This window comes from Perognathus longimembris, unplaced genomic scaffold (assembly GCF_023159225.1).
Source record: "Perognathus longimembris pacificus isolate PPM17 unplaced genomic scaffold, ASM2315922v1 HiC_scaffold_4363, whole genome shotgun sequence".
In the NCBI taxonomy this organism is placed as follows: Eukaryota; Metazoa; Chordata; class Mammalia; order Rodentia; family Heteromyidae; genus Perognathus; species Perognathus longimembris.
In genome coordinates this window covers 3,985-27,009 of record NW_025959672.1, presented here as the reverse complement: position 1 = coordinate 27,009, position 23,025 = coordinate 3,985, and the positions used below count along the sequence as shown (strand labels likewise).

The window sequence follows — 23,025 nt, the reverse complement described above, 5'->3', positions numbered from 1 at the left end:
AACTTTAATCTTAATAGTTTTAGGTTTTGTTGGGGCGGCTATAAAAGCTTCACCTATTTTCGCGGGTGTAGGATTGATTGTTAGTGGGGCTGTTGGGTGTGATCTTAATAATTCCAAATGATAGCTCTTATATTGGTATGATTGTATTTTTTTATTTATTTATGAGGGATGTTAGTAGTATTTGGTTATACAAGTGCTATATCAAGTGATGAATATCCTGAAACTTGAGGCTCAAATTTATGAGACTGATTTTTACTATTATTAGGAATCACACTAGAAGTCATTTTAGTAATTACTGTTCTGCATTTTGAGGGGTTAGGTGTAGGTGGATTATATAATTGAGATAATATTTTAGCATTTGGTGAAGACAATGTATTACTAGTTCGGGAAGATTCACTTGGGGTGGCGGCTAAGTACAGTTATGGGAGTTGAATTACAGTAGTTGGTGATTGAACTCTATAGCTGTTTATCTTATTATTGAAATTACTCATGGCATTTAGCTAATAATAACTAGTAGAAGTAGGGTGGATAAGATGAATGATGAATACATTTAATAGGCCTTTATGATATGACACGGAGCTAGAAAATGTATTAATGGTAGCTAGGGTTTTAGGTATAATTTTTTCATTTCATGTATAGTCTATAGTTGATGTTGCTAATTTTTGACTAAATGTGAGACCTATATTAGGAAGGAGTCTATGTATGATGGTTGGAAAAATTCCTAGCTGGTTAGAGAAGTTGAATGAATATGATTTTGGATTTAATTTTAAATAAGATGATATAATGTTTAGTTCTATGTCAGGAGCTGAGCTAGCAGCTAAATTCTTCCTGACCTCTGGCTGTGTTTTCAAAGACACGCAAGGACATGGCTTAATGGAAAATCAGAAATGTTTTACTGTGTCTGCCATGAGTCCATTCTTATGTTAACCAACCTCATCCAGTCTTAGCTATCATCGGGTATTGCTAACTCCAAGCCTTTTTGTGTTCTGGAATTTTAAGCCTATGCTGCTGTTTCCTGGTTTTCAAACTGCATATAAGCTGGAAGTTAAGAATAAACATGGCTGCAGTCTTGAGTTTCAATCTCCAGATGCAGACCTCCCGTGCCCCATCTTTGCCTCTTATCTTTTTTCTCTTGTCTTCTATTTTTCCTTTTCCTTAATCCTCGCCGCCCTCAGTCAGGATTCCCGTTCACTGCCGGCTGACTCGGCAGGGTTCTATTGCAGTAATAAACCCTATGATAGTTACTGTTAGAGCTGATAATTTGATTATAAGGCATAGTTACAGTTTGGGTGTTGATAGGATTAATACAGTTGGAAAATAGGAAACCAGTGAAGATGCTTCCTATTAGAAGGCGTTTGATCGGATTAATTAGGCTTGGATTATTTTAATTGATGGAATTAATTGGTAAAAATTGTGGATGTCCTTTTAAAATGAAGAAAATAATTTGTGAGCTGTAGATAGCTGTAAAAGATGTTGCAATTAGGGTGATTAGGGCCCAAGAATTAGTATATGACAGATTTATTGCTTCATTGATTAGGCCTTTTGAGTAAAATCCTGTAAGGAAGGGTGTGCCAGTTAAAGCTAGGCTACATACAATTAGAGCAGATGTTGTAAATGGTAGACATGGGGCGATTCCTCCTATTTTTCGAATGTATTGTTCATCGTTTAAGTTGTGGATAATTGAGCCAGAACATATAAGTAACATAGCTTTGAAGAATGCATGTGTACAGATGTGAAGAAATGATAAATAAGGCTGATTAATGCCTAGAGTTACTATTATCAAACCTAGTTGGCTTAAGGTAGAGAATGCAATAATTTTTCTAATATCGTTTTGGGTCAGGGCACAGATTGCTGTGAATAAGGTTGCAATGGCCCCAATACATAGCATTAGTGATATAATATTTGGGAGATTAGCTACAAAGGGATAAAAATGAATTAACAGAAAGATTCCTGCTTCAACTATAGTACTAGAGTATAGTAGACCAGATACAGGTGTAGGACCTTCTATGGCAGATGGAAGCCATGGGTGTAAGCCAAATTGAGCGGATATACCAGTAGCTGCTACAATTAAACCCAGTAAGGGTAAGGCAGTTTCATTACTTATTAAAAAAAAGTTGTTGAAGTTCTCATGAATTACAGGTATTATAAAATCATGCTATAGATAAAATAAAGCCAATGTGTCCAATGTGGTTATAGATAATACCTTGTAAAGCTGCAGTGTTAGCATCTGCTCGACAATACCATCATCCGGTTCATAGAAAGGATATAATTCCTACACCCTCCCATCACTAAAGAGTTGGAACATATTATTAGCTGTGACTAGGATGATCATAGTGATGAGAAATATAAGGAGGTAGGTCATAAATCAGTTTAGGTTTGGATCTGAATGTATATAGCATGTAGAAAATTCTATGATGGACCAAGTGAGGAATAAGGCTATAGATAAAAAAAATTAACAGCATAAAGATCTAACTTAAAGCTTATAGCTTATGTATAATTCTGTGGAGTGAATAGTTATTCAGTGATAGAGATGACTGTCTCTTTTTTTATATTGATGAAAAGGAATAGTGGAATCAGACTAATAATGAAGGCTCATTTTATAGATTCAGTCATTTGATCAGGATACGTTACTGTTGGTTGACCCATTAAAACTTTTGCTAGGGGTTTTAGAAGAATAGCTATTATGAATATAAAAGATAGGATAAGCATTATAGGTTACTTTACCTTGGATTTGCACCAAATTTTTGGCTCCTAAGGCCACTGGATTACCATTATCCTTAAAAAGTTAATTAAAAAGCCATACTTTTATGTATGGGTGGAGGAGTTAGGAGCTCCTCTTCACCTTTTCGGGTAATTAAAAGAACTATAATTCTTTGTTTCTAGATTCACAGTCAATTGTTTTGTTTAAACTATAATGTAAACTAGAGTTTAAACTATAATTGTAGGGCCAAGAATAGGACTTGGTGGAATTGTAAGAATGATTGGCATTAAGTGAAGAAAAATTAAGGTATGTTCTCATGTTATCAATGGAGAGGAGGAGAGGAGAAGGCGGAGGAGGAAAAGGAGGCAAGGACACAGAGGAGAGATAAGGAGAAGAGAAGAGGGAGAATAATGTTTTCAAATGAAAAGGGGAACGAAAACCCATTCTATTTTATTCTACAGGTAAGTCTGTTATTCAAACAGAACTAAAGGAGTTCCTTGGGGGGGAGGGCAGTCTTGGGGCTTGGACTCAGGGCCAGAGCACTGTCTCTGGGTTCTTTTTGCTCAAGGCTAACCCTTTGCCACTTGAGCCACAGCACCACCTCTGACCCTTTCTATATATTTCGGGCTGAGGAATCGAACCCAGGGCTTCATGTATAAGAGGCAATCACTCTTGCCACTAGACCATATTCCCTGCCCCTAGAAGAGTCCTTTTTCAGGAAATTTTAGATCATAAAATTGAGCCAGGTAGGGTAGCAAATTCAGGTAAGCCCCACAGTTGGTAGGATGAGGAAGGAAGATTGAGAGTTCAAAATAAGCTTGGTCTAATGTAGAAATACAACATCTAGGGGACAGAGAAAAGACAGAAAAGAGGAGGGGAAGAGGAGGAGAGAGGATGGAGGGGGAGGAGGAAGGGAGGAGGGGAGGGGAAAGATAATATTGAGACTGGTAGGGTGGTAAATGCAGGTAACCACAACAGTTGGGAGGCTGAGGCAAGAAGACAAATTTGAGACCCCCCTGGTCTAATGCAGCAATACAATGTCTGGAAAAAGAAAAAAGAGGAGGGGAGGGGAGGAGAGAAGAGAGGGAAATAGGAGAGGAGAGAGGCACTTAAATGAGACACTAGGTGGCACAAGTGCAGTTTTCTTCAGTGTACTAATTCGTAAAAGCTGCTGGTCTAGAAGAATCCAACATCAACTGTATTTTGCATGTTAACAATCCAACACTTAGTCAAATAAAGCCAATCCTAGAAATAATGAAACACCAAAAACGTCCCTAAGAATCACCATCAATACAGGGGATTTGCACATATGAATCTGAAAAAGAATTAACAGTCATTTGTGCCACTGTTGAACAATCAATGACATACAATTTATGGAGATTCAACAGTTAGTCGCATCTCCTTCCATGTTCACATGTTTGGACCATGTGTCTCTCAGGTTATTCAGTGGTCTGTTCTTTTGCTGTTGTCCGTCGTGGGCTGTCCTTGAGCCAGTGCCACTTCTGGTTTTCTGGCATTTAATTGGAGATAAGGGACTCAAGGACATTCCTGCCTGCACTGGCTTTGAGCCATGATCCTCAGATCTCAGCCTCCTGAGTAGCAAAGATCATTGGTGTGAGCCACTGGTGCCTGGCTCTATTCTTGATTTATTGACACTCTGTACTTAGGAATTAATGGGTGCTTTGTCTGACGAGTTTTGCAGCTTACGTTTGGAATCTTAGGAGGTTTGTACTGATTTTCTTTAAAGGATTTCAATTTATCAAACTTTTCTTTTAATGGCTTGTAGATTTTCTGTCACCCATGATAGCACCTACTAATCTCCGGGCTTCAGCTTTATCCAGCCCAAGCATCATGGTGGCCTTTCCAGCCTGAGTCTACAATGCTCAGTGCATGCCTGGGACACCCCACTCTCTACCATCAAACAACCCTAGTGTTGATCAAGTGAGGCCCATGCTTCTGTTGCTTCAACGGCGACGTCTGATCCTCAGATGTGCCTAAAGTGTCATCTCAAAACCCAAGACTGGGGCTGAGAATGTGGATTAGTGGTAGAGTGCTTGCCTAGCATGCATAAAGCCTTGAGTTCGACTCCTCAGTACCACATAAACAGAAAAGCCCGGAAATGGTGCTGTCGTTAAAGTGGTAGAGTGCTAGCATTAAGCAAAAAGAAGCTCAGGGACAGCTCCCAGGCCCAGAGTTCAAGTACCAGGAGTAAACAGCCAGCCCTGCTTTATGGCAGGCTTGCCAGGCATGCCAGGCATGCTTTATGGCTAAAATGTGTGTTTTGCCAAGTCTCATTCTGCATCCTGCCTCATAGCAGCAATTGAGGGCCCAAGCATCTGTGTGGCTACTTAGATGGAGTCCCTGTCTGGAACTGCACACTAATGAGCATAAGGAATAGCTGTCAGGGTCTGAGAGGCCATTTGCCTGTTGACACCATGGCACTTTCAAGTCCCTCCATCGCCCAGTATTACCTTGGAGCAGGGCCAGCCAGGGTCTGGTTGCTTCAGTCCCAGCCACACTGGTTGCTCAGCTCGTAAACTAAACCCAGTGGCCATGTTTTCATACCAGATCCTTGTCACCTTCTCCCTGATGCCTCCTCATATGATTGTGATTCAATGATTAGAGGGTCTTAGAACTTTGACGGACAGTGATGCCAACTTCAGAATGTTTTTGAATGGGTGTCACTTCTTCAGGGGAGGGGATGTCATTCAAGCTACTTTTCTACATTGGGCCATACTTCCAGATACTGCACTCAAAATTCCAAGTGTATGTACTCCATGTTTTCTGCTGATACTAGACACATTTTGCCCTCAAAGTACTTACAAGCAGAAGAAGTCAACAGGCAACAAAGGATGGGCATGCTGGAACTACTCCCCAGGGAAGCAGGATCCTATATAGGCGACAAGGGAAGAACAAAACAGAAAGTCACACAGGAGGTCCTTACTAGAAAACTTGAAAAAAACAGTATAAAGGAACTGACTGGGTTATATTAAAGGGGTGAGGTTCAGTGTTGAGTTGCTTGCCTAGGTTGTGGGAGGCCCTGAAACAATAAATTTTACATTCACCAAAAAGAAACTTATATGCTTTGCTATGCTAAACAAAATGTGTGTAAAACCTATGTAATAAAAATAACATATTTTCCACACAGCCCCTCAGCCCCTAACTCACAATCACAGAGCAGGACATGACCAAAAGCAGAAATGAATACATAGCAAAGAGTCAGAGGCTTGGGCAGGGGCCTAGGGTCACTGAAATTGTTCTGATCAGCACCAACATATGAAGGATTAAAGATAAGCTGCCCTTCCTCACAAATGCCTTCACCTCCTTCTCCAGGCCCCAGGATGGATATGAAAGTATAAATGAAAACTTTATGCAGACTTGAACATAGGCCAGGGGCCTGGGCAAGGCATGATTTTTCCAGAGCAGGTTCTAATGGGGTCCATCCACACTGTTCTACCTAGGGCTATAGAGCCAGCACCTCTATTCAGGATTCCAAGCTTCCAGGCTCTACACATTTTATTCTGACACCCTGTGCATTTTCTCTCCGAAATGCCTACAAAGGCAGCATAAAAACAACCAGGGCTAAGAGCTGAGGTACTTGCCTAGCTTGTGGAAGGCCCTGGAACACAATACCACTGGAAATCACTAAAAAGAAAGTGAAAGAGTTTTGTAGGCCTAATAAAATGTGGCTCACTCCTGTCATGCTAGCTACTCAGGAGGCTGAGACCAGAGGATCCAGGTTCAAAGCCAGCTCAGGCAGGAAAGTTCATAAAACTGTATCTCCAACGACCCACTAGAAAACCAGAAGTGGTGCTGTGGCTCAGGTGGTAGAGCACTAGACTTCAACCGAAGACCTCAAGGACAGAACCCAGGCACAGAATTCATACCCCACATTCGGCAAAGAAAAAAAATTTTAAATAAATTAAAGTTTAAAAATACATGTGTAGGAGCCAGCGACCACACAGGAAAATAGCAGAACAGAGTCCAAAATCTGTAATATTCGTGTGTCTATGTAACATTTGCCAGTCACCCATCGTAGAAGCAGTTTTCAGAAAACTTGTAGCAGACCAAAATGTTACAGATAATTGGGCCATTGGCAGCAGTGCTGTTTCCGACTGGAACGTGGGTCGTGCCCAAGATCCAAGAGCTATGAGCTGCCTAACAAATCATGACATTAGCACAGCCCATAAGGCAAGACAGGTCACCAAAGACGAAGTAATCAAGTTAAAAACTGCAAAGCTAAAATTGAACTACTTGGGAGCTATGATCCACAAAAACAACTCATGATTGAAGATCCCTATTATGGAAACGACTCCGACTTCGAGCTGGTCTATCAGCAGTGCCTCCGGTGTTGCAAGGCCTTCCTAGAGAAGGCCCACTAGGTTAGCAATGCCCACAGCCAAGCCAACAACTCACCCACTAGTCCTGTGCCTAAGTGTAGAAGCTTTCCTTAGCCCCAGCCACGGTTGTTTCTTCAGCTGACTTACTCTTAAACATAAGTCTGGTGACAAATTAGTTTTATTTAACCAAGAAGTTAAATGACTTCTCATTTTCCCCTGATTACCAAACAGTGGAACAAGGAAATAGGGAAGAACAAAATACAACCCTGTGAAGTAATAATGACCTGAGCTCAGGAAGACCTGGACAGTATGGTCTACCTGGCATGTTGAATGCCTAGCACTGCCCAGTGCTACTGCTTACCTTGTACCTTGCTGACCTGGGCTCTTATAGAGTCACAATAGCTCTACTGATAGCAGCTCCTCCGCTCTCAGAAACGTTTTAACTCAGTTTACTCATGGAGCACACTTGTATGTTTCAGATAGAAGCAAGGAATGGTGGTGCCTGTAAATCCAGCACTAGGGAGGCTGAAGCAGAAGGCCAGCCTGGGTTATAACATGCCTCAAAATACAAAATAAAAACACAAAATAAGAGGAAGACGGGTGGAATAAATCTTTAATATTCTTACTACTTGTTGCTTTGTATTTAGTTTATTTCATGGGAGTCAGATTATTTGCTCCAATTTAAGCCACTTTACCTTTAAGAATAGAATTCTAGGGGCTGGGGATATGGCCTAGTGGCAAGAGAGCTTGCCTTGTATACATGAGGCTCTGGGTTCGATTCCCCAGTACCACATATACAGAAAACGGCCAGAAGTGGCGCTGTGGCTCAAGTGGCAGAGTGCTAGCCTTGAGCAAAAGGAAGCCAGGAACAGTACTCAGGCCCTGAGTCCAAGGCCCAGGACTGGCCAAAAAAAGAATTGAATTCTATATTGAAAGTGCACTTGTATGCAGGTTACCTTCCGTCAGTAGAGAGAATGTTTTTCATACACATCAACTCAAGTGTCCAACCAAATTTGACCAGTCATGAAGTTTTAAAAATTGCAGGGTGCAGTCACCAACCTCTGCCCCAGATTCAGGGAGCCTCTTCTAGCCCCTGGCTCTCTCAGCAGTCTCACTTCCCCCTCCTACCAAACCTTCCCACTGTGCAGCACAACCTGCCCATGCAAGCACAGAGATCTTCTGCTGAAACCAGAGAGCTGAGGGAGGCCCTGCTAAAGATCTTCCCTGACTCCAAGCAGAGGCGGAAAATCGACCAGATCTTGGTGGCCTATCCATACATGAAAGATCTGAATGTCATCAATGCCATGATGTTGGACTGAAGGCTGTGCTGAGAAGCTTGAGCTCAGGGCCCACTGATAACACTCGAGCTGACTGCCACCTGTGATGGGAAAAATATTGTGAAGAAACCTTTTCTCCAGTGTAAACATTGTTATATTGTACAGGGAAAAGAAAAAAAAATGTTTTGTGTATACAAAAATCTGGGTTTTCAAAGACAGCTTTTATATAAAATGCTGCTATTAGAGATTTAACATTTTCTATAAAAGGAAAGTATACATTTTCTGCCTGTTCAGAACTGTTTAATAGCAGTTACTCTTCAGCGTACTTACATTTTTATATTTTTTAAACTATTTACCTTAAAGTTGAAGATATATTAGTATATGGATATGGTAGCCTTTCTAAAATAATAATGAAAGAGTCATTTTCTTAAAAAAAATTTACAGGGTGCCATTAGGTTTGTGTGCTATAATAATGTGTTAGTAACTATTCTTTCAGCAGCATTTAGAAATTCCAGACAAACAGGTAATACTGGTATACCATCAATTAGCTCACCTCAAATTATAAGGATATTTCAGAAAATACTATTTACAAAATAAACCACTATGGAGTTATATAAGATAAAAAATAAATAAACGTGTGTAAGACCTATATGATAAAAATGAAAATCTTTTTTTTGAAAATCCTACAGCTTGAAATAAGGGTCTAGGCACTGTCCCTGAGCTTCTTTTGCTCAAGGGTAGTACTCTACCACTTGAGCCACAACACCACTTCCTGCTTTTTCTGTGTATGTGGTACTGAGGAATCAAACGTAGGGTTTCATGAATGCTAGGTGAGCACCCTACCACTAAGCCACATTCCCACCCCCAAAAATCTTTTTGAGCTGGTCCTGGGGCTTGAACTCAGGCATGAGCACTCTACCACTTGAGACACAGCTCTGCTTCTACTAGAGATTTTTTGTTGTTGTTGATTGGTGATAAGGAGCCTCGTGGACTTTCCTACTGCAATCAACAGATCTTGGCCTCCTGAGTACATAGGATTACAGGCATCTGGAAAAAACATTTTCCACACATCCCCTCCACCCTAACCTCTGTGTCCTATGCAAGACCTAGATTGAGGTGTATATTCTCCTAACCAAGATTTGTTGGGGTCCACTGAGCCCATCCTACATTGGACTGGACACCTAGATCCAACACCTACCATTGCAATGCTCAACACTTAGGCCTCTCCTCTGTTCAGTGGGATCAGAGCATGGCTGATGGAAGGAAAAACAGGAAAAGGCCATTTAGACCACACTTTCTGCTCCTGCCTTCTGCTACCTCCCTCCACTTCCTAATGGGACAAGTCTCAGGCCAGGCCTGGGGGCAGTGATGGGACACGAGTCAGTATAAAGGTGGTTGCCTGGCTGGTGAGGCATGCTCCAAAAACTAGACAAAATACCTTGGTATGCCAAGTACAATGTGGAATAAACAAGACAGGCAGACTGAACTTCTCCACACACTTTCACAAATACCCCCACAACCATGTCCTGAGCCTGCCCAGACTTAAAACACCATCTAAAGTCTCTGCAGTGACTGGGAGCTGGATCTAGAAGCCTGGTTTGGGCCTGTTATAATATAAATGATCAGAGAAACCACATTTTGAAGGATCCAATCTTGCAGTCTATTAAAATGCTAGCAGTCTATAGGCAGCCAATTGTTACAAAGGCCTGCTGCCCCCAAATATATTAAACACTGTTAGGAAACAGGCCAGAGAAGAAAGAAAAAACAAAAACTATACTAACAAACCAACTGAGCTCCAAGCGCTGATTTGGGACACCATATTGACCAGAGATAAGCCAGGAGACAACACAGGATGCAAACACGGAGATGTGTGGTATGGTGTAATGGCACCTGTGCTTGTCTGGGCCTAAATAAGGTAAAGTCAGGGGACAGGGTAATAGGAAGCTCCTATTCCCAAGCCCTGGACTGACAGGTTCAGTCACCTATAAGGGAAGTGCTCACCCCTGTCTCCAGGAATTAAGGCACAACCATCACCTGGAGGTCAGAATTCCCTCCCTCTACTATGAAGACAAGATGCCAGACCCTATAATTACACGTGTGTGACCAAGATGGCGCCGGTCAGACCTGACTTCCCTCCTGCAGGGCTTGGGCACCCTGAAGCCACCACAAGAAGAGCACAAGCAAGCAAGCAGGGAGGCGGGCCATGCTCCTCAACACACACTGTCACACCCACCCCATGCCCATGCCCCGGGCCGCACCTGACAGGATGCTCTGCTTAGTTGGCTGCGCTTGGATAGTCTCCCAGAGTCGCCTCAAGGTCGGCAGGAGGTGCTCCAGGCCGCTGTCCATGGGCCTTGGCTCTGCTGACTTCGGCTCTCCTCCCACCCACAGCTCGGCTGACCAGCCTCCATTGTCCACAGGCCTGGAGCTCTGGCCTCCTCTGTACGCAGGCCCCTGCTCTCCTCTTGTCCTCCGTCCTCAAGCCCGGCCCTGCTCTCCTCTAGCCCGCAGGTCTGCGAGTCCAGCATGCAGCACTAGGCTCTCGAGGCTGCGGCGTTCCTGAGCCTCAGGTCCCTTTCCCGGAAGTCCCGCTCTAGCAGGGTAGAGGCAGAGGTTCAGGTCCCCTACACGTGGGGCGGGGCCTCTCCCAAGCTCTGCATTGGGGCGGGGCTGTGTGGGCACTGTGGGGCGGGGCACAGACACTGTCAGGGGTGAGGATCTCCACATTTGGGGCTAGGACTGTCGACCCTTGACCTGTGCAAATACACTTGTCCTCACCATCCCCAAAACCATTGCCCTCAGGGCCGCGTGTTAGGGCCAGGTGCTCACCCCACGGGGCCTTGCTACATTGGACTGGACACCTACATCCAACACCTACCATTCCAATCCTCAGCACTTAGGCCTCTCCTCTGTTCAGTGGGATCAGAGCCATGGCTGATAGAAGGAAAAACAGGAAAAGGCCATTTAGACCACACTTTCCGCTCCTGTCTTCTGCTACCTCCATCCAGCTCCTAATGGGACATCTCAGGCCAGGCCTGGAGGCAGTGATGGTCCACTGAGACCACCACGGGACACGACTCAGTATAAAGGTGCTTGCCTGGCTGGCAAGGCATGCTACAAAAACTAGACAAAATACCTTGGTACGCCAAGTAAAATGTGGAATAAACAAGAGAGGCAGGCTGAACTTCTCCACACACTTTCACAAATACCCCCACAACCATGCCCTGTGCCTGCCTAGACTGAAAGCACCATCTAAAGTCTCTGCAGTGACTGGGAGCTGGAGCCAGAAGCCTGGTTTGGGCCTGACAGGAGGCTCCTCTTCTTTGGCTGTGCTCAGATGGTCTCCCTGAGTCGCTGCCAGGTCAGCAGGCGCAGTGCTCCCAGGCTGCTCTCCGCGGACCTGGGCTCCTCAGACCTTGGCTCTCCTTCCACCAACAGCTAGGCCGCCTGGCCTCCATTCTCCACAGGCCAGGGGCTCAGGCCTCCTCCGTCCTCAGGTCCCTACTCACTTCCTGTCCTCCTTCCTCAGGCCCGGGGCACCGCTCTCCTCCTGCCTGCGGGCCTGTGGATCACGCCTGTGGCAGCTCACCTGCACAAGTCACTCCTGGCTGTGGCTTTCTGGCACCTCGGCTTCCTTTCCCGGAAGTCCCGCCCTCCCAGGGTGGAGCCAGAGGTTCTGGTCCTCTCAACATGGGGCGGGGCCTCTTCCCAGGCTCTGCAGAGGGCCGGGGCCTTGTGGAAGGCATAGGGCAGGGCTGTGACACCACCAGGGGCGGGGCCGTGGCGATGGCATGGGAAGGGGCCACAAAGCCACCAGGGGCGGGGCTGTGTGGGCACTGTGGGGCGGGGCCCAGACACGGTCAGGGGTGAGGATCTCCACATTTGGGGCTAGGACTGTCGACCCTTGACCTGTGTAAATGCACTTGTCCTCGACATAGCCAAAGCCATTGCCCTCAGGGCCACCAGTTCGGGCTGGGCCCTTACCCCGTGGGGCCTTGCCCTCACACCAGGCCTGGCGTTCAGACCAGGCCTTCACTGTCCCCACCCCACCGCTGAGCCGCAGCTCTTCTCTGGCCTTACAGTGTGCATGCTTGTATGGGGATGGGAGGATGGGACTCAGGGCTCCCACATGCAAGGCACCAATCCACCTGGAGCCAGTGCTCGCGCGTGATGGAAGGGGATGGTGACGCCATGGGTGGCATGTGCGGGAGGCCTGTATATCAGCGACGTGCTAGCAGTGCCCTGACCCCTAAGACAACCCCGCCACCCTCGCCGCAACCCAATCCAACCCTGACCCCTGACCCAGGTCCCAGGAAGGACATGAAACGAAGAGGCCAGGGGCCTGGGTAAGGCATGAGTTCTCCAGAGAAGGTTCTAATGGGGTCCATCCACACTGTTCTACCTTGAGCTATAGAGCCAGAACCTCTATTCATGATTCCAAGCTTCCAGGCTCTACACATTTTACCCAGAAACTCTGTGCATTTTCTCTCCAAAATGCCTACAAACGCTAGAAATCATGAAAACCAAAGGCGGCATAAAAACAACCAGGGCTAAGAGCTGTGGTACTTGCCTAGCTTGTGCAAGGCCCTGGAACACAATACCACTGGAAATCACTAAAAAGAAAATTAAATACTTTTGTGTGCCTAATAAAATGTGGCTCACTCCTGTCATGCTAGCTACTCAGGAGGCTGAGACCAGAGGATCCAGGTTCAAAGCCAGCTCAGGCAGGAAAGTTCATAAGGCTGTTATCTCCAATGCCACACTAGAAAACCAGAATTGGCGCTGTGGCTCAGGTGGTAGAGCACGAGTCTTCAACTGAAGACCTCAAGGACAGAACCCAGGCACAAATTTCAGGCCCCACATCCGGCAAAGAAAAAAATTTTAAATAAATAAAAGTTTAAAAATAAATGTGTGTGGGGCTGGGGATATGGCCTAGTGGCAAGAGTGCTTGCCTCGTATACATGAGGCCCTAGGTTCGATTCCCCAGCACCACATATACAGAAAATGGCCAGAAGTGGCGCTGTGGCTCAAGTGGCAGAGTGCTAGCCTTGAGCAAGAAGAAGCCAGGGACAGTGCTCAGGCCCTGAGTCCAAGGCCCAGGACTGGTCCAAAAAATAAATAAATAAATAGATAGATAGATGTGTGTAAGACTTATATGATAAAAATGAAAATCTTTTTCTTGTCAATCCTGGAGCTTGAAGTCAGGGTCTAGGCACTGTCCCTGAGCTTCGTTTGCTCAAGGGTAGTACTCTACCACTTGAGCCACAACACCACTTCCTGCTTTTTCTGTGTATGTGGTACTAAGGAATCAAACAGAGGGTTTCATGAATGCTAGGGGAGCACCCTACCACTAAGCCACATTCCCACCCCAAAAAAATCTTTTTGTGCTGGGCAGGGGCTTGAACTCAGGCATGAGCACTCTACCACTGAGACACAGCTCTGCTTCTACTAGAGGTTTGTTGTTGTTATTGGTGGTAAAGAACCTCATGGACTTTCCTACCAGGGCTGGTTTCGAACTGCAATCAAGAAAGCTTGGCCTCCTGAGTACATAGGATTACAGGCATCTGGAAAAAACATTTTCCACACATCCCCTCCACCCTAACCTCTGTGCCCTATGCAAGACCTGGGGGTCTTGGGGTTGATGTTCTAATAACCAAGATTTGTTGAGGTCCACTGAGCCCATCCTACATTGGACTGGACACCTAGATGCAACACCTACCATTCCAATCCTCAGCACTTAGGCCTCTCCTCTGTTCAGTGGGATCAGAGCCATGGCTGATGGAAGGAAAAACAGGAAAAGGCCATTTAGAACACACTTTCTGCTCCTGTCTTCTGCTACCTCCATCCAGCTCCTAATGGGACAGATCTCACGCCAGGCATGGGGGCAGTGATGGTCCACTGAGACCACCAGGGGACACGACTCAATATAAATGTGCTTGCCTGGCTGGCAAAGCATGATCCAAAAACTAGACAAAATACCTTGGTATGCCAAGTAAAATGTAGAATAAACAAGAGAGGCAGGCTGACCTTCTCCACACACTTTCACAAATACTCACACAAACATGCCCTGAGCCTGCCTAGACTGGAATCACCATCTAAAGTCTCTGCAGTGACTGGGAGTTGGATCCAGAAGCCTGGTTCAGGCATGTTATAATGTAAATTATCAGAGAAACCACATTTTGAAGGATCAAATCTTGGAGTCTTTATAAGAATGCTAGCAGTCTATGGGCAGCCAATAGTTACAAAGGCCTGCTGCCCACAAATATATTTATCACTGTTAGGAAACAGGCCAGAGAGGAAAGAAAAAACAAAAACTATACTAACAAAACAACTGAGCTCCAAGAGCAGATTTGGGACACCATATTGACCAGAGATAAGCCAGGAGACAGGACACAGGATTCAACACGGAGATGTGTGGTATGGTGTAATAGCACCAGTGCCTGTCTGGGCCTAAATAAGGTAAAGTCAGGGGACAGGGTAATAGGAAGCTCCTATTCCCAAGCACTGGACTGACAGGTTCAGTAACCTATAAGGGAAGTGCTCACCCTTGTCTCCAGGAATTCAGGCACAACCATCACCTGGGGGTCAGAATTCCCTCCCTCTAACATGAAGAAGAGATGCCAGACCCTACAATTCAACATGTGTGTGGCCAAGATGGCGCCAGCCAGACATGACCCCCTTAATTGAGAGCTTAGCCACCCTGAAGCCACTGTAGGAAGGGCACAAATGAACAAACAAGAGAGGAAGGCCACACTTCACACACAATCACACCCCACACCCATGTTCTGGGCCTCAAAGTGCAAGCTAAAAGCTCGACAATGACTAGAGCCAGCTTCAGAGGCCTGATTTGGGGACTGGCCTCACCCAAACCACTTTAGGAGAAGCAAACTATTTCTCCACACTGTCCCTCACCTGTATCCATGCCCTGGGCCTGCCTAGACTGAAAGTGCCAGCTAAAAGCCAGCTCCAGAAGCCTGGTTTGGGGACTGGCCCCACCAAAGCCACTTCAGGAAGGACACAAACAGAGAGGCAGGCAGGCAGGCAATAAAAACCAACACCCACGCCATGGGCCTGCCAGGACTGAAAGCTCTGGCTAAAAGCTCTGCACTGACTGGGAGCAATATCCAGAAGACTGGTTTGAGGCCTAGCCTCACCGAAGCCAACAGGGAGGCAGGCCGCGCTCCTCCACACACTTTTACAAGCACCCCACAACCATAGCCTGGGCCTGCCAAGACTGAAAGCCAGCTAAATGCTCGGCACTGACTGGAATCCGGCTCTGGAGGCCTGGTTTGAGGCGTAGCCTTACCAAAGCCACTTGAGGAAGGGCACAAAGGAGCAAACAGGAGAGGCAGGCCATGCTTCTCCACACACATTCACAAGCACCCCATACCCATGCCGTGGGCCCAACCTGCCAGGAAGCTCGGCTTACTTAGCTCTGCTTGTCTTCTGGAGCTGCCTTGGTGGACCTGGGTCCAGCCTTTTCCACACACAAGCAGCATCTGCACACGCAGTCCTCCAGGCTTCCCCACACAGAAAAGCGGCTGATGCCTGATAGGACAGGTGTACGAAGGCCAACCCATCAGCAAACCACAGTGAGCCTGACCAGCTTTGTAGGCCTGACCCAACTAGAGGACCCGCAGAGAAAGGAGCTCTTCCTAGCCTCCTGGCATGTCTGTTTGTTCCAGGCAGAAGGGACCTAAACCAATCCAGCACCCAAGCCACACCCCTTGACCTCTCACTTCCTCCCCTTGCCTCTCCCTTCTCCTTCCATGTTGCCCCATAAGCCCAGTCCTTTCACTTCTCATTTCCTTGCCCTCACCCCTCCCCTCTCCTGCAGTGATGACCCACAAGCCTCACCCCTGCACCTCAGGCACAACTCCTCTACCCACTTTCACAGCCAGCCTCAACCATTGCCTGGGCCTGCCAAGACAGAAAACCACAGCTAAAAGGATGGGCACTGAAGAAGCCAGCTCCAGAGGCCTGCTTTGAGGCCTAGCCTCAACCAAAGCCACTTCAGGAAGGGCACAAACAAGCAAACAGGAAGGAGAGGCCGCACTCCTCCTCACACTTTCACACCCACCCCACAACCGTGGCCTGGGCCTGCCAAGACTAAAAGCACCAGCTAAAATCTCTGCACTGACTCGAAGCCGGCTCCAGAGGCCTGGTTTGAGGCCTAGCCTCACCTAAGCCACTTCAGGAAGGGCACAAATGAGCAATCAGGAGAGGCAGGATGCGCTCCTCTACACAATTTCACAAACACCACACAACCACAGCCTGGGCCTCCCAAGACTGAAACCACCAGATAAAGGATAGGCAGACACTGACTGCAAGCTGGCTCCGGAGGCCTGGTTTGATGCCTAGCCTCACCGAAGCCACTTCAGGAAGGGCACAAACAAGTAAACAGGAGGGGCAGGCCACGATTCTCCACACACTCTCACACCCACCCAACAACCATGGCCTGGGCCTGCCAAGACTAAAAGCACCAACTAAAAGCTCGGGACTGACTCAAGGCCGGCTCCAGAGGCCTGGTTTTAGGCATAGCCTCACCAAAGCCACATCAGGAAGGGCACAAACAAGCAAGCGGGAGAGGCAGGCCATGCTTCTCCACACACTTTCACAGCTCCCCACACCCATGCCCTGAGCCCCACTGCCACATAGCTCTACTTGTATTCCAGAGTTGCCTCAAAGTCAGCTTGGTGCACCTAGGTCAGGCCTTCGCCACACACAAGCCGCATCTGTGAATGGTCAGTGTTCCTCCAGGTTTCCCCACACAAACAAGGGTATGGTGTCTGATAGGACAGGTGTACATAGGCCCAGACCCACCACCAAACCACAGTGAGCCTGACAGCTTTATAGCCCCAAACCCAAAGATGGGGGCTACTGGCAGGACTACTAGTCCCAGGCAGAACCGAAATAAACCAGTCCACTTCCAGGGCCACGGCCCTTACTTCTCACTTCCTCCTGCTTTCTCTGCCCCTCTTGTGCTGTAAGGCCCCATAAGTCCTGCCCCTGCACCTCTAGCTTCCTTGCCCTTGCCCCTCCCCTCTCTAGCTGTGATGGCCATAAGCTCCAGCCCAGCACCTCTAGCTTCCTGGCTCTTGCCATGCCTCTCTTGTGCTCTGACACCCCATAAGCCTTGACCCTGCACCTCTAGCTTCCTGAGGCCCCACCTGCTGCCCTGCCTGCCTAGCAGAAGGCCTTTGCTCCAACCCAGGGCCTGGTGCAGGACACTCCACAAGCCTTCAGGGTCTCTCCTGCACCTAGAACTATCAACCCACTGGCACAAGCAGGCTTAAGGGGACACCTGCTAGGGACAGCGGCTAGGGGCATCACATGGTAATTTCCATTCATCCCAGATTACTGTCACAATCAGACTTGGCAGATAAGGGGGCCAGGGGAGGGAGAACAGAGAGAAGGACAGACAAGACCAGAGAGCAAAACAAAACAAGAATAAACAGGCTGGGTTTTTATTGATGTTTACATATTATTCTGTTTTCCAGAGACATGGGTCTGTTAGACCTTTACAGCAATCTACTTGGTGAAGGATGAATTTAAATTAAAACATTCAAACTTCTCCTGACTTCATCAACCAGTATTTCCTTCAAAAATTTAAAGTGGGATGCAGGCAAACAGCCATGGAAAACAATGGCCAAGAATTCATAGGCAACAAGTGCTATCTTCACAAAAAGCTACCATCCAACATTAGTTTATTTGTAGCTTCATGCTCCCTCATAAACTACAAAAACGAATTAAAAACCTGTACTCTCCCTCTCCCTCCCTGCCTTCTTCCTTCCCTCACTCTGACCTCATCCCTGCTTGCCCAAATAATACTCTAGAAACAGAGTAAAGAGATCTTTAAAGATGAAATTCATGCTGGAAAACACAGAGACAAAATACACACACACACACACACACACACACACACGACAAAATGAAGCCAGAATATGGGCTGAAACTCAAACAGTGCAGCACAATCTTTAGTAGAAAAGCTAAAGAACAGCACCCAAGTCCTAAATTCAATCCCTATTAACAGCGCGCACATGCGCGCACACACACACACAACTAAGGAAAAAAACACTGTTCCACACACATACATGTCACACCTGTCATTTCCCAAGTAAACAGCAGAGGGCGCCCTAGCACTTGGGACAGCACCACAGAGCCCAACTCTGACTATGTACGGACAATTTCCACAGGTTCCTACTGATATTGTCTTGGGTGCCTTCTCACTGAAGCACTGAGGGAGTCATTGAGCATAGGGCAGAGTCCAACTATTAGAGAAATACCTAAAGGTAGAACGAATGGGTCACAGCATAAGATATCTGTTTTTGAGCCGGGTAGGGTGGAAAATGCAGTTAACCCCAACAGTTGGGAAGCTGAGGCCGAAGACTACAAGTTCGAGACCGGCCTGGTCTATTGCAGCAATACAACGTCTGGAGAAAGAAAAATGAGAAGGGGAGGAGAAAAGAGAGGGAAAGGGGAGAGGAGAAAGCCACTGTTTTCTTCAGCATACTAATTCATAAAAGCGGCTGGTCTAGAAAAATGCAACATCAACTGTATTCTGCATGGTAACATTCCAACACTTACTAAAATAAAGCCAATCCTAGAAATAATGAACCACTAAAAATGTCCCTAAGAATCACCATCAACACAAGGGATTTGAACATATGAATCAGAAAAAGAACAAACAGTCAATGTGGGCCACTGTTGAACAATCAATGACATACAATTTATGGAGATTCAACAGTTAGTTGCATCTCCTTCCATGTTCACATGTTTGGACCATGTGTCTCTCAGGTTATTCAGTGGTCTGTTCTTTTGCTGTTGTCCGTCGTGGGCTGTCCTTGAGCCAGTGCCACTTCTGGTTTTCTGGCATTTAATTGGAGATAAGGGAATCAAGGACATTCCTGCCTGCGCTGGCTTTGAGCCATGATCCTCAGATCTCAGCCTCCTGAGTAGCAAGGATTACTGGTGTGAGCCACTGGTGCCTGGCTCTATTCTTGATTTATTGACACTCTTAGGAATTAATTTTTGCAGCTTAGATTTGGATTCTTAGGAGGTTGATACTGATTTCCTTTAAAAGATTTCAATTTATCAAGACTTTCTGTTAAAGACTTGTGGATTTTCTGTCACCCCTGATAACACCTACTAATCTCCAGGGTTCAGTCTTATCCAGCCCAAGCATCATGGTGGCCTTTCCAGCCTGAGTCTACAGTGCTCAGTGCATGCCTGGGACACCCCACTCTCTACCATCAGACAACCCTCGTGTTGATCAAGGGAGGCCCATGCTTCTGTTGCTTCAAAGGCGACAGCGTCTGATCCTCAGATGTGCCTAAAGTGTCATCTCAAAACCCCGGACTTGGGCTGAGAATGTGGCTTAGTGGTAGAGTGCTTGCCTAGCACGCATGAAGCCTTGAGTTCGGCTCCTCAGTACCACATAAACAGAAAAGCCCGGAAATGGTGCTGTCATTAAAGTGGTAGAGTGCTGGCATTAAGCAAAAAGAAGCTCAGGGACAGCTCTCAGGCCAAGTTCAAGTACCAGGAGTAAACAGCCAGTCCACATGGCATGCTTTATGGCTAAAATGTGTGTTTTGCCAAGTCTCATTCTGCATCCTGCCTCATAGCAGCAATAGAGGCCCCAAGTATCTGTGTGGCTACTTAGGTGGAATTCATGTCTGAAACTGTGCACAAATGAGCATAAGGGATAGCTCCCAGGGTTTGAGAGGCCATTTGCCTGGTGACACCATGGCACTACTTCAGCATAGTTTTCAAATCCCTCCATCGCCCAGTACTACCTTGCAGCACGGACAGCCAGGGTCTGGGTGCTTCAGTCCCAGTGACACTGATTGCTGAGCTACTAAATTAAACCCAGTGGCCATCTTTGCATACCAGGTCCTTGTCACCTTCTCCCTGATGCCTCCTCATATGATTGTGATTCAATGATTAGAGGGTCTTAGAACGTTGACCTACAGTGACACCAACTTCAGAATGTTTTTTAATGGGTGTCACTTCTTCAGGGGAGGGGATGTCATTCAAGCCACTTTTCTACATTGGGCCATACTTCCAGATACTACACTCAAAATTCCAAGTATATGTTCTCCATGTTTTCTTCAGCTACTAGACACATTTTACCATCAAAGTAATTACAGTCAGAAGAAATCAACAGGAACCAAAGGATGGCCATGCTGGAACTACTCCCCAGGGAAGCGGGATCCTATACAGGTGACAGGGGAAGAACAAAACAAAGTCACACAGAAGCTCCTTACTAGAAAACTTGAATAAAACCAGTCTTAAGGAAATGACTGGGTTATATTAAAGGGGTGAGGTTCAGTGTTGAGTTGCTTGCCTAGGTCGTGGGAAGCCCTGAAACACAATAAATTTCAAATTCACCAAAAAAAAAAATTTAAATGCCTTGGTATGCTGAACAAAATGTGTGTAAGACCTATGTAATAAAAATATTTTCCACACAGCCCCTCATCCCCTAACCCACAATCACAGAGCAGGACATGACCAAAAGCAGAACTGAATGCATAGCAAAGACTCAGAGGCTTGGGCAGAGGCCTAGGGTCACTAAAGTTGTTCTGATCAGCACCAACCTACCAAGCAGTAAAAGATAAGCTGCCCTTACTCACACATGCCTTCACCTCCTTCTCCAGGCCCCAGGATGGATATGAAAGTATAAATGAAAACTTTATGCAGACTTGAACAGAGGCCAGGGGCCTGGGCAAGGCATGAGTTCACCAGACCAGGTTTTAATGGGAGCCATCCACTATGTCCTACCTTGAGCTATAGACCCAGAACCTCGATTCAGAATTCCAAGCTTCCAGGCTCTACACATTTTATTCTGACACTCTGTGCACTCAGTGCATTTTCTCTTCAAAATGCCTACAAAGGCTGGAAATCATGGAAACCAAAGGCGGCAAAAAACAACCAGGGCTAAGAGCTGAGGTACTTGCCTAGCTTGTGGAAGGCCCTGGAACACAATACCACTGGAACTCACAAAAAAGAAAGTGAAATACTTTTACATGCCTAATAAAATGTGGCTCACTCCTGTCATCCTAGCTACTCAGGAGGCTGAGACCAGAGGATCCAGGTTCAAAGCCAGCTCAGGCAGGAAAGTTAATAAGACTGTTATCTCCAATGACCCACTAGAAAACAGAAGTGGTGCTGTGGCTCAGACTAGTCTTCAGCTGAAGACCTTGAGGACAGAACCCAGGCACAGAGTTCACAACCCACATTCGGCAAAGAAAAAAATTTTAAATAAATAAAAGTTTAAAAATAAATGTGCAGGGCTGGGGATATGGCCTAGTGGCAAGAGTGCCTGCCTCATATACATGAGGCCCTGGGTTCGATTCCCCAGCACCACATATACAGAAAATGGCAAGAAGTGGCGCTGTGGCTCAAGTGGCAGAGTGCTAGCCTTGAGCAAAAAGAAGCCAGGGACAGTGCTCAGGCCCTGAGTCCAAGCCCCAGGACTGGCAAAAAATAAAAAATAAAAAAAATAAAAATAAATATAAATGTGCAGGCGCCAGCGACCACCCAGGCAGATAGCGGTACAGCGTCCCAAATCCGTACTATTTGTGTGTCTACGTAACATTTGCCAGTCACCCATCACAGAAGCAGTTTTCAGAAAACATGTAGCTGACCAAAATGTTTCAGATAATTGGGCCATTGACAGCGGTGTTGTTTCCGACTAGAACGTGGGTCGTGCCCCAGATCCAAGAGCTATGAGCTGCCGAAGATTTCATGACATTACCACAGCCCATAAGGCAAGACAGGTCACCAAAGACGACTTTGCTACATTCGAATACATGCTGTCTATGGATGAAAGCAATATGAGATATTTGAAAAGAATAAGTAATCAAGTTAAAAACTGCAAAGCTAAAATTGAACTACTTGGGAGCTATGATCCACAAAAACAACTCATGATTGAAGATCCCTATTATGGAAACAACTCCGACTTTGAGCTGGTCTATCAGCAGTCCCTCCGGTGTTGCAAGGCCTTCCTAGAGAAGGCCCACTAGGTTAGCACTGCCCACAGCCAAGCCAACAACTCACCCACTAGTCCTGTGCCTAAGTGTAGAAGCTTTCCTTAGCCCCAGCCCCTGTTGTTTCTTCAGCTGACTTACTCTTAAACATAATTGTAGGTGACAAATTAGTTTTATTTAACCAAGAAGTTAAATGACTTCTCATTTTCTCCTGATTACCAAACAGTGGAACAAGGAAACAGGGAAGAACAAAATACAACCCTGTGAAGTAATAATGACCTGAGCTCAAGAAGACCTGGACAGTGTGGTCTACTTGGCATGTTGCATGACTAGCACTGCCCAGTACACCTGCTTACCTTGTACCTTGCTGACCTGGGCTCTTATAGAGTCACAATAGCTCTACTGATAGCAGCTCCTCTGCTCTCAGAAATGTTTTAACTCAGTTTACTCGTAGAGCACACTTGTATGTTTAAGATAGAAGCAAGGAATGGTGGTGACTGTAAATCCAGCACTAGGGAGGATGAGGCAGGAGGATCATAAGTTCAAGGCCAGCCTGGGCTATAACATGTCTCAAATTACAAAAAAACACAAAATAAGAGGAAGACTGGTGGAATAAATCTTTAGTATTCTTATTACTTGTTGCTTTGTATTTAGTTTATTTCACGGGGGTCAGCTTATTTGTTCCAATTTGAGCCACTTTGACTTTAAGAATTGAATTC

At 46.2% G+C, this 23,025-nt stretch overlaps 1 protein-coding gene across 1 annotated transcript; it reads left to right on the top strand.

The window, feature by feature from the left end:
* Positions 1–6,640: 6,640 nt before the first annotated feature.
* Positions 6,641–22,342, top strand: LOC125344800 (low molecular weight phosphotyrosine protein phosphatase-like). The gene is made up of 2 exons (XM_048337130.1): positions 6,641–6,901; positions 22,097–22,342. The coding sequence occupies exons 1-2, from the start codon at positions 6,641–6,643 to the stop codon at positions 22,340–22,342; spliced, it is 507 nt and encodes a 168-aa protein (XP_048193087.1).
* Positions 22,343–23,025: the final 683 nt, after the last annotated feature.

Coding starts and splice junctions, on each gene's coding strand:
- LOC125344800 (XM_048337130.1), top strand. CDS start 6,641: ATGTGTAGGAGCCAGCGACCACACAGGAAAATAGCAGAACAGAGTCCA. Junction 6,902..22,096: donor CAGCCCATAAGGCAAGACAG/GTCACCAAAGAC, acceptor AAGGCAAGACAG/GTCACCAAAGACGACTTTGC.